Source organism: Babylonia areolata, chromosome 17 (assembly GCF_041734735.1).
Source record: "Babylonia areolata isolate BAREFJ2019XMU chromosome 17, ASM4173473v1, whole genome shotgun sequence".
Classification (NCBI taxonomy): Eukaryota; Metazoa; Mollusca; class Gastropoda; order Neogastropoda; family Buccinidae; genus Babylonia; species Babylonia areolata.
Window position 1 is genome coordinate 8,634,454 of NC_134892.1, and position 12,500 is coordinate 8,646,953.

The 12,500-nt window shown below is 44.2% G+C and overlaps 1 protein-coding gene across 1 annotated transcript in view; it reads left to right on the forward strand.

Annotated features, from left to right (window-relative positions):
* Nucleotides 1–1,223: 1,223 nt before the first annotated feature.
* LOC143291394 (arylsulfatase J-like) overlaps nucleotides 1,224–12,500 on the forward strand; it is a 15,758-nt gene continuing 4,481 nt past the window's right edge. Inside the window, exons 1-4 of the mRNA XM_076601234.1 lie at nucleotides 1,224–1,262; nucleotides 8,497–8,646; nucleotides 9,646–9,758; nucleotides 11,217–11,761. Of these exons, the coding sequence (XP_076457349.1) occupies nucleotides 1,224–1,262; nucleotides 8,497–8,646; nucleotides 9,646–9,758; nucleotides 11,217–11,761 (847 nt within the window). The remainder of the gene's footprint in view (nucleotides 1,263–8,496; nucleotides 8,647–9,645; nucleotides 9,759–11,216; nucleotides 11,762–12,500) is intronic.

Here is a 12,500-nt window from a genome sequence, read left to right on the forward strand (position 1 = left end):
GGTGGGGAGCGGTGGAGGGGGGTGGGCTTGATCGATTCAGATTCTTTGTTCATCACAGCCCATCGTCCCCTTGATGACGGGTCGCAAGTTCAGAGTAATCTATCAAAATTTCAAGACATGCAATATAGATAGACAGACAGACAGACAGCCACACACGCACACACAGCTTTTCTTCTGTTCTTTCTTTCTTTTTCTTTTTTTTTCAAAACGCACAGACTCACACAGACTCAACGCGCGTACTCACACACACACACACACACACACACACACACACACACACACACACACACACACACACACACAGCAACTGAATATATAGGCGAACATCTGTATCACCGGTTTACTGATAGACGAATCGGGAAATGCGACTCTTGGGTTCGGCAAAACAGGAATAGGCGAATCAGGACGACACCCACTACCCAACACTCCTTAACTCTCTCCATACGAACGGCGAAAGAGACGACGTTAACAGCGTTTCACCCCAATTACCACCATCAAAATATTACAAGCGGAAGGCTCTTATACTCAAGAGGTGAATGTTGACAAAGAATACCACAATTCTGACGACGGAAGCTAAAGGTTGGGTCATTCAGACACCCACTGGACATCCGAGGGGTCTGTGTAGAGGAGAAGAGAGGACTGGCCGTACTGAGTGAGTTAAAGATACCATCAACTACCCTACAAGGGGAGTGACGGAGCCCCTTTGTTCTCTAATCACAACGAACCCACTGTGTCAGGCTAAGGCTGTGAAAGCTGGGGCGCTTTGAGGTGAATAGTCGACGGGCGCAATAGCTGAGTGCTTAAAGCGTTGGACTGTCAATCTGAGGGTCCCGGGTTCGAATCACGGTGACGGCGCCTGGTGGGTAAAGGGTAGAGATTTTTCCGATCTCCCAGGTCAACATAATTATGTGCAGACCTGCTAGTGCCTGAACTTCCTTCGTGTGTAAACGCATGCAGAAGATCAAATACGCACGTTAAAGATCCTGTAATCCATGTCAGCGTTCGGTGGGTTATGGAAACAAGAACATACCCAGCATGCACACCCCCAAAGGCGGAGTATGGCTGCCTACATGGCGGGGTAAAAACGGTCATACACGTAAAACCCACTCGTGTACATGCGAGTGAACGTGGGAGTTGCGGCCCACGAACGCAGAAGAAGAAGAAGAGGTGAATAGTCCTGATGGGAAGTTAAAGGAAAACTTTGACGGTCCCTATAAGGCAGAATGGCAGATGCTCATTTGGGGCGACTGGACTTCAAGAAGGTACTCTGTCCTGCCACGCATACGTAGAAAGAAACAAATACAACAACAAACAAAACAAGAGAGACAAGGCCTTCAAGCCTCCCTTGTGAAACACAATTTATCCAGTAAAGAAAAAAGACCCCCCCAAAAAAGAAGTTAAAATGAGTTCTATATGTAATGATATAAAGTTTCGGGAAAAAAAGAAGAATATGGTAGCAGGTTCGAACTAAGCACATTCAGTTCGAAAATAGGTAGACTGACATACAACGCTAAAACACATCTGCTAATGACGCTAAAACATTCATATCTAATTGCATGTTGGATTGGTTTTTGGGTTGTTTTTTTTTGTTTTGTTTTTTGTTTGTTTGATTGTTTGTTTTGTTTTTGTTGTTGTTTGTTGTTTTTTCTCCTGATCACGGTATTCGAGGTGATAACGCCGTTTAAATCATGTTTATATTGGTATATCTCGATTATTTAAGAAATTCTTTACAATCCGTGGTAAAGGAAACGTTACGATTGCCTCAGGCACACCGCAACACAAAGCCGATCTGCGTCAGTGTTCGACAGGCTTACAGAAACAACATCGCAGTTCATTCAATTTCTCTTTTACGTTCATTCTAGTTAATTCAGCGTCCACTTTAACTCTTTCCATACGAACGGCGAAAGAGACGACGTTAACAGCGTTTCACCCCAATTACCATCATCAAAATATTGCAAGCGGAAGGCTCGTATACTGAAGACGTGAATGTTGACAAAGAATACCACAATTCTAACGACGGGAGCTAAAGGTTGGGTCCTTCAGACACCCACTGGACATCCGAGGGGTCTGTTTAGAGGAGAAGAGAGGACTGGCCGTACTGAGTGAGTTAAAATAGTCATATGTAGTGAACACGTCGATGGTGTGGTTAGTGTCACAGTATGTGTTCTGTCCAGAATTTGTATTTCTTTTAACTGCGAACACGAAAAACGAGGCCAGGCCGTCTTCAAACACAAAACCAAATTTTGATTATTTTTTTGTATCCGGATCCTCAACGAAATAAACCGTTGATGATCCGTAATTACAGATTAATCTGGAAGGCTCACAACCTATTATTGATATGACTTAGAATATTTCCCCCCACCATGTTTAATCTAAATTTGGTGTTGGTAGACAAAGTATTTCCAGACGAAGTGACAATATTTAAGTTTACCATGGACACACATCCACAGAGAGAGAGAGAGTGTGTGAGAGAGAACCAAACACTGGGTAATTACATAGACTCACATTGTTTACACAACTGAGTCAAAAACTCCCCGCAAAAAAAGAAAAAAAAGTAAAAAATGAAATAATAATAATAATAAAATAAAACAAGAAAGGCAAGGCCTTCAAGACTCACTTGTGATACACTTAAAAAAAAAATCCAAGCTATTTATGTATTGAGTATAATGCATTTACTGTTATATTTATATTTTTTGTATTCTCTAAACTTGGCACTTTGATCTGATATTCGACCCCACAAAAGATCTGTCATTATTATCATTTTTTGTTCAAACAGGAACTTCTTTTGCTGAGCATGGAAGTTTTATTTATTGCAAACGTTTTGGTGTAGACAGTAAAACAAGGGAAATTACTCTGCTGGGGAAGTTAGTTTGCTTTAAACTGATCTTTCTCATCTTAAACATTACATTTTGAAATTATACTCAATACATAAAAAGCTTGGATTTTTTTAAAAAAGTGTATCACAAGTGAGTCTTGAAGGCCTTGCCTCTCTTGTTTCAAAATGTAATGTTTAAGATGAGAAAGATCAGTTTAAAGCAAATTAACTCCCCTAGCATTACAGAGTAATTTCCCTTTTTTACTATCTGCACCAAAACGTTTGCAAAATAAATAAAACTTCCATGCTTAGCAAAAGAAGTTCCTGTTTGAAGAAAAAATGATAATAATGACTGCTCTAGCTGTTGGGTCAGAATATCAGATCAAAGTGCCAAGTTTAGAGAATACAAAAAATATAAATATAACAGTAAATGCAGTTTGCATATAATTAGGCTTCATTCTTTATTTTTTTTGTGCCCATCCCAGAGGCGCAATATTGTTTTAAACAAGATGACTGGAAAGAACTGAATTTTTCCTATTTTTATGCCAAATTTGGTGTCAACTGACAAAGTAGTTGCAGAGAAAATGTCAATGTTAAAGTTTACCATGGACACACAGACACACACACAGACAACCGAACACCGGGTTAAAACATAGACTCACTTTGTTTACACAAGTGAGTCAAAAATGAAAGAAAGGGAAGAAGAGAAAAGAGTGGGGGAGATTGGGGAGGGGGGGGGAACCTACCTCCTCCACCCGTCCGTCTCTTCCTCTTCCCCCTTTCCTTTTGTCAGACTGACCACTGGAGGAAGGATGGAAAGTGGAGGGAGGAAGGGAGAGAGGGAGGGGGGAAGAGAACCTACCTCCTCCACCAGAGTCTTCCTCTTCCGCCTTTCCTTTTGTCAGACTGACCACTGGAGGAAGGATGGAAAGGGGAGGGAGGAAGGGAGGGAGGAGGGGGGTGGGGAGGGAAGAGAGCCCAATGATCCAGGGTACGTTTCCATGGTGACGAGGGAATGGAGGAGGGGGGGGGGGAGAGAACCTACCTCCTCCACCCGTCCTTTCCTCTTCCCCCTTTCCTTTTGTCAGACTGACCACTGGAGGAAGGATGGAAAAGGGAGGGAAGGAGGGAGGGAAGAGGGGGGGAGGGGTGAGGGGGAAGAGAACCTACCTCCTCCACCCGTCTCTTCCTCCCCTCCACCCCCCCCCCCGCCTCCCCCCCCCCCCGCCCCCCCCCACACACACACACTCTTTCCTTTCGTCAGATTGACCACTGGGGGAAGGATGGAAAGGGGAGGGAGGAAGGGAGGGAGGAGGAGGGGTGAGGGGGAAGAGAACCTACCTCCTCCACCCGTCTCTTTCTCTCTCTCCCCCCCCCCCCCCCCCCCCCCGCCCTTTCCTTTTGTCAGACTGATCACTGGAGGAAGGATGGAAAGAGGAGAAAAGGAGGAAGGGAAGAGGGAGGGGGGGTGAGGGGGAAGAGAACCTACCTCCTCCACCCGTCTCTTCCTCTTCCCCCTTTCCTTTTATCAGACTGACCACTGGAAGAAGGATGGAAAGGGGAGGGAAGGAGGGAGGGAAGAGGGAGGGGGGTGAGGGGGGAGAGAACCTACCTCCTCCACCCGTCTCTCCCTCTCCCCCTTTCCTTTTGTCAGACTGACCACTGGAGGAAAGATGGAATGGGGAGGGAGGAAGGGAGGGAGGAGGAGGGGTGAGGGGGAAGAGAACCTACCTCCTCCACCCGTCTCTCCCTCTTCCCCCTTTCCTTTTGTCAGACTGACCACTGGAGGAAGGATGGAAAGTGGAGGGAGGAAGGGAGAGAGGGAGGGGGGAAGAGAACCTACCTCCTCCACCAGAGTCTTCCTCTTCCGCCTTTCCTTTTGTCAGACTGACCACTGGAGGAAGGATGGAAAGGGGAGGGAGGAGGGGGGAAGGGGGAGAAGGAGGGAAGAGGGCCCAATGATCCATGGTACGTTTCCATGGTGACGAGTGACATGATTGGGACAGCTGTGTGTGACATGCACATCATGTTTTGTGTGTGTGTGTGTGTTTTTGTTTTTCTTCCTCTCAGCTGTTCTTGATTTCTCGCGTCGAACTTGGCACGGGCAGGAGGGTTAGAAGTTCAGTTCTGTTCGATTCAATTCACTTGTGTTGAGTTATTGAAGGAGGCGACAGACCCATATACGTTACACCCACATTTTCCAAGCTGATGCCTGACCAGCAGTGTAACCCAACGCGCTTAGGCTTTGGGGGAAATGATAAAAAAAAAATAAATAAATAAATAAATAAATAAATAAGTAAATAAGTAAATGAATACATAAATGAATGGGTTAGAAGGGGGAAGGGAGGAGGTGGAAGTTGTTGGGTTTTTTTTTATACTTCGTTGTCATCTTTTTCATCATCTTTTTCTTCATCATCACCACCACCACCATTATCTCCTTTTTTATTGTTCTTCTTCCTCTTCTTTTCTTTCTGTCTCTTATCTGTGCTGTGATGGAGTCTCCCGTCGGTCCGACGGATGAGTAGGCAGGCAGGCTTATCTGCCGGTGTGTGTCCTCATATGGGTGAAGAGGCCGATTCTGGATGCGCAGCACTTCCCACAGGTGTTGCAAGGGAAAACGTCTCCAGAAGTTGATCCCTGCTTCCTTCGCTCACGCTTCTCCTTAATGGCCGGCATTCTCTTGTTCTCAAACGTCTTTATGCCACCAGAGCACAGCATCCTCCAGCGATAGCGGTCAAGGGCATCAGTTTCCCAGGAAGCGATGTCTATGTCACAGGCTTTGAGGATTATCTTCAAGGTGTCCTTGAAGCGCCTACAGGGTCTTCCAAGTTCACGGTGGCCTTCCTTCAGCTGGCCATACAAAAGCATCTTCGGGATCCTGCTGTCTGTCATGCGGACAACGTGTCCTGTCCAGCGTAGCTGGCACTGGATCAGGAGGCTTTTGATGCTGGGCAGGCCGCTCCTCTCTAGGACCTGGAGGTTGCCTGTCTTGCCACTTGCCACATTATGTGTTATCCATGAATGTATCGTAAAAAAAACACCATAGTGCTTGTGTCCTTGAGGATAATGTGTCTATCTTCGTTGTGTCGGTCTCCCCAATATATTTATCTATGTCTGTCTGCTGGTTGTACGTGTCTCTGTCTCCCTCTGTTTCTACCCCCCCTCTCTTTCTGTCTGTCTGTGCTCCTCCCTTTCTTTATCTATTATCCCCCACTTCCGCTACACACTTCCTGTCTAATCTTCTCGCTCTGTATCTCTCTGCTTGCAAGAGGAGAAGGGCAAACAGAACCGGCTATTTCATATCAAGAAAACCTTAACAAAACATAGAATCGGACTTGTTTTCATGCGCCAAGGAGTAGGGCATGAGAATCGCTTCATAACGGAAACGTATAGTAGACGTTGCGCACAAAACTGCCTCAGAGAAATAGAAAGCAAATATGGATATAATTGGCTCTGTTCATTTTAATCAGTATGAGATGATGAATTTGATGGCGAAATTTACTGTAGAAGCTTTGAAATTAGTTGCTAATCTTTCCTTTTTTAAGTAAATAATCTTATTACAATTGTATTCATTTCTTCATTGTAATGTTTTGTTATGTAAAATTACGTTGACGCATTTACCCATGTCGTAGGACCTCATGGCCAGTGAATTTTTTGTGTCAAATTCTCTCTCTCTCTGTCTCTCTCTCTCTCTCTCTCTCTCTCTCTCTCTCCTACATTTGTATGTATGTATGTATATATGTGTAACTCTTTGTGAACGCGTGCGTGACAGTGTGTTTGTGCGTGCGTGTGTGTATGTGTGTACGTTAGTGTGCATTAGTCTGTGTGGTGTGTGTGTGTGTGTGTGTGTGTGTGTGTGTGTGTGTGTGTGTGTTACAGAGAGAGGATGCAATGTGTCGTCCTGTGCTGTTCTGTACTGTCCGGTGTCATAAATGAAAGAAAGAAAGAAAGGAAGAAAGAAAACAAAAGAAAGAAGACAGAAAGAGAAAAAGAACGTTGAAGTTCTTGTGGGTCAAGGGAATTTCAAAACTTCAAAGACCACAACAACTGGGGGGAAGGGAGCTGCAGTGATCATTTGAACGTTATCTTTAAAAGAAAAAAAGAAAGCCAGTTCCTATGCCCTACCCCACCCCTACCCCCAATGACTCCTGTTATGTCCCTCCATGTCAATGGTTTGCTGGTTTGTAAGAAAATTCTACTGTGCAGCTTAAAAAACAAACAAAAAATAATAAATAAAAACAGCCATAGCTTAATATTCTAATGTGCAGCTTAAAAAAACAAACAAACAAACAACAAAATTAAAAACAGCCATGACTTAATATTCAACTGTTCAGCTTTAAAAAAACAAACAAACAAAAAACAACACACAAAAAAAACCACACAAAAAACGAACAAACAACAAAATTAATAAAAGACATGAATTGCCTACTGAGGCTTTTCAACCATCTCGGGTGAATACCCGGGTGACGCCACAGCAGGTGTGAGTGACAGTGATATGGCAAGGAAAGGTCAACAGCAAGAGACTTTATAAACCTGGTCATGATCTCCTACTGTGTATACTTTTTCACGAGACAGCAGCAACGTCACTTTGGTTTTTCGTGTGATTTTCGGCTTGGTGAGTTTGCCTTTTATTTAATCTCTTTTAGCTTTATTGACTCACTTGTGTAAAAAAAAAAAAAGTGCGTCTATGTTTTAAACCGGTGTTCCGTTGCCTCTGTGCGTGTGTGTCTGTGTGTGTGTGTGTGTGTGTGTGTGTGTCCGTGGTAAACTTTAACATTGCCATTTTCTCTGCAAATACTTTGTCAGTTGACACCAAATTTGGCATAAAAATAGGAAAAATTCAGTTCTTTCCATTCATCTTGTTTAAAACAATATTGCACCGCTGGGATGGGCACAAAAAAAATTTAAAAAAGAAGCCAAATTATATGCAAACTGAATTTACTGTTATATTTACATTTTGTTTTTCTCTAAACTTGGCACTTTGATCTGATATTCTGACACAACAACAAGAGCAGTCATTTTTATCATTTTTTGTTCAAACAGGAACTTCTTTTGCTAAGCATGGAAGTTATATTTATTATGCATGTCTTTGATGCAGATAGTAAAAAAGGGAAATGAATCTGTAATTAATGCTAGGGGGCTTAATTTGCTTTAAACTGATCTTTCTCATCTTAAACATTGCATTTTGAAATTATACTCAATACATAAAAAGCTTGTGTGTTTTACTCTCAGTGTACAGGGCTTTCATTATGTTCATTCGCCCAAGTGGTCTTTTTCGGAAAATACTAAAATCAATACGACGAGTGGACTTTATAGATCTATTGGCTGAGCCCTGAAGGTCATGGGCAAAAATCAATTGCGTACACATATTTATACATATTCAAAGCGCGTGCTCATATTCTTCGCGAACGACGCCATTTTGTTTCAAGTTGTTGACCTGCCCTTTCAATCCTATATTCAATCGACAATACACGATAACATGTGATGGAAAGTTGGAGAAGGAGACCGTTCAATATTTATTCAGAGAAAGATTTGTAAATTATGCATTTTGGCGATCGATCCATTTCAGGATGGCACCGACCATGACCATGACGAGAGTTGCACCCCCCACCACCCTGTCGTCAGTCACCACCATCCCCCTCCTCCTCCTCCTCATACTGGTCACCCCCACCCCCACCCAGGCGGCCTGCGAGCCTCCCCACATCGTAGTGATCATGGCGGACGACCTGGGGTGGGCGGACGTGGGCTTCAGAGACTCTCAGATGGCCACACCCAACATCGACAAGCTGGCGGAGGAAGGTGTGAATCTGACCAGCTCCTACATGCAGCAGGTTTGTGCCGTGCACTGCTGTGCTGTGTGCGTGCGTGCGTGCGTGCGTGTGTGTATGTGTGTGTGTGTGTGTGTGTGTATCTGGGGGGGCGGGAGGGTGGAAGTGAGGACAGATATGTGGAGTGATGGCCTAGAGGTAACGCGTCCGCCTAGGAAGCGAGAGAATCTGAGCGCGCTGGTTCGAATCACGGCTCAGCCCCTCCACTCGACTTTCAGTGGTGGTCTGGACGCAAGTCATTCGGATGAGACGATAAACTGAGGTCCCATGTGCAGCATGCACTTAGCGCACGTAAAAGAACCCACGGCAACAAAAGGGTTGTTCCTGGCAAAATTCTGTAGAAAAATCCACTTCGATAGGAAAAACAAATTAAACTGCGTGCAGGAAAATATACCCAAAAAATTGAGAGGCGCTGTAGTGTAGCGACGCGCTCTCCCTGGGGAGAGCAGCCCGAATTTCACACAGAGAAATCTGTTGTGATAAAAAGAAACATATATATATATATATATATATATATATATATATATAATAAACATTTTGTACAAGAACAGTGGTTACTGACGGCCATTTTTCTTTACATTAAACAAAAAGGGCGTTAATGCTACATTTCTTCTTGTGGGTTGTGACAATGTCTGTTACACACACACACACACACACACACACACACACACACACACACACACACACACATATATATATATATATATATGTGTGTGTGTGTGTGTGTGTGTGTGTGTGTATGTGTATGTGTGTGTGTGTGTGTGTGTTAGATATATTTTGTTATAGCATAGATTCGGATATTCTAATGTTGGTTTTTTTACCTTGTTGGTTGTAGCAATGTATTTGTTATAAACGATGATGTTTTTATAAGTGTAGCAGATGGTGACCAAAAACAAAGGATTTTAAACTGGTTAATAAGACATGAGTGATTGTCATTATCATTATTATTTGTTTATTCATTTTGACTATCATTATCATTATCATTGTTATTATGACCGCCAGGCGTGCACCCCGTCCAGAGCGGCCTTCCTCAGCGGGAACTACCCGTTCAGAATGGGCCTGCAGGACTCGGTGATCAAAGGTCTCGAAAACAAGTCCATGCCTCTCAACGTCAGGTAAATCAGAGACACATACATTTCCTTTCGTCCCCTCCTGCCCCTTTCCATACCCCGCTGTCCTTTCAGAACCACCCCCTCTTTGCTTTCCAATCTTCTCCTTCCCAACCCTTTCATGTCCTCCCTTCAAGGCCTGACTAAGCGCGTTGGGCTACGCCGCTGGTCAGGCATCTGCTTGGCAGATGTGGTGTAGCGTATATGGATTTGTCCGAACGCAGTGACGCCTCCTTGAGCTACTGAAACTGAAACTCGTGTCCTCCCCTAGAAGAGCAGATTCTTCCTGTCAGTTTGTGTGAGATTGACTTCACCAACATGGTGAAAGTTTCCTATTTGTGCAGAAAAAAAGTTTTATTTGATGTATTTTCTGTCTGTATTTTAAGAATTCTCCGTGTTGTCTCACCACATCGTGGAGTAATGGCCTAGAAGTGACGCGGCCGCCTAGGAAGCGAGAGAATCTGAGAGCACTGGTTCGAATCCCGGCAGAGTCGCCAGTATTTTCTCCCCCTCCACTAGACCTTGAGTGGTTGTTTGGACGTTAGTCATTCGGATGAGACGATATATCGAGGTCCCGTGTGCAGCATGCACTTAGAGCACGTAAAAGAATCTACGGCAACAAAAGGGTTTTCCCTGACAAAATTTTATAGACAAACCCGCTTCGATAGAAAATCATTTAAAAAAAAAATGCAGGCAGGCGGTGAGAGGGGGGGGGGGGGAGCGGCGCTCTCATTGTAGCGACTCGCTCTCCCTGGGGAGAGTAGCCCGAATTTCACACAGAGAAATCTGTTGTGACAAAAAAGTAATTCAATACACTACAACACAATTCAATTTCTTCCATGATTTCAATCTCTAACAGGAGGAAACTTGTATGAATGCTGAATCGAAAACTTCATTGCCTGCAATATTTCTCCAGGTTCATTAGACAAACACAGAATACATTACATACAAGAATGCACTCACAGCATAGCATTGTTAAAAAACAACAACAACAGTGTCCTGCCTTCAGCGCTGAATAGCCATTCTGTGGCCAACGAGGAATAACCCATATGAACCATAGCAAGAGCAGCAGAAGAGAATGGGTATTCAAACATCCCATTTGGTGTCATATACTGTGCCATTTCTAACTGGAAGTGAAACTACTTGTGCTCGTTCCCTCATTGGGAGCAAAGCGTTCATTTATTCTTTCTTTACCTCTCTCTCTCTCTCCACTCTCCCCCTCTTTCTTTAGCATATAAAGTTGTACATGTCAATTCAGGATTCATGTGCCAATTATGTCATGGGTACTGTACTTTGAAAGAGAGAGAGAGAGAGAGAGAGAGAGAGAGACAACAAGCCAACCTAACAACCAAACGGACAGACAGAAAGTCACAATGAAAGAACTCCCTTTTCATTCACGTCAAAATCATTCACTACCACAAGAAGACATTGCCTCACGAAATAACAGCACGTGATACACGGCAGGACGTTCCCCCAAGACCTCCAAGACCTGGGCTACAGCACGCATATGGTGGGCAAATGGCACCTGGGTTTCTGCAGACCGGAAATGACGCCCACCTACCGAGGCTTCGACACCTTCTACGGCATGTACAGTGGCAAAGCAGACTACTACACCCACATTTCCAAGTGGGATGGCTACGACCTTCAGAACAACACAGGCCAGGGACCCACAAAGAGTTTCTCTGCGGACTGGTCAGCAAAGGGGACCTACTCCACCAAACTCTTCACTGACCGGGCGGTGGACATCATAGAGAAACACGACGAGTCCAAACCTCTGTTCCTCTTCCTCTCCTACCAAGCGGTGCACGGGCCTCTCCAGGTCCCTGAGCGTTACGTCACCAAGTACTGTGCTCACGTCACCAATGACGGCAACCGGACGCTGCACTGCGCCATGACGGCGGCCATGGACCGGGGGATCGGGAAGGTGATGAAGGCGCTGGAGGAACGAGGGTTCGATGACAACCTCATCACTCTCTTCATCTCCGACAACGGGGGTCCTGTTAAACTGGGTGAGGCTTGGTTTTCTGTCTATCTGCCTGCTTGCCTTCCTGTCTGTCTGTTCATGTACCTAAGTTGTGCGCCTGTTGTTATTCCGCCTGGGAACGTTTTTACGTTGTAATTTTCGGTGATGCTTTTCTGATATCGGGAAGGATGTCTCCGTATCTTTTGTGGCTTTTTGCGGTTTTTTTTTTTTTTTGTTTTTTTTAAGTCCATTTCCTTTTTTCACCCCCAATCACCACTGCTCAACTTCCCCTAGCTGTTTGTCTCTTACTCTTTGTTGGAACCTATTTTATGCAATGTTCTTTAAGGGATGACTCTGTTCCTTAACCACCCTCGGCCATTTCTGACTTCTGCGGGTGAGTTAGTGTGTGTGTGTTTTTTTGTGTTTTTTTTAAACTCTTTCACTGCCACTCGACTTAAGTCAACTGCACAGTTCACCACCATTGGCGATTTAAGTCGACATTGAGGGTCATGTTAAACGGACTATTTTTCACATTGTAACAAACCTTTACAACTGCAGCCAACTTTCCTATGCAATAGGAAAGTGGCTGACCCCTTCCCCCTCGGCTGAGTTTGAAGTGAACAAGCCCACTGAGTTGTTTTGCACCTTTTTAAGATTTTTTTTTTTTTTTTTTTTTTTTTTACTTTCCTTAAGATTTCAGATCTTCCCATATGTAGGCTGCTTGTTTTATTGTGTTACTAGAAAGCTGGTCAGATCGCTCACTTACTTTAAAGCCTGCATGTCCA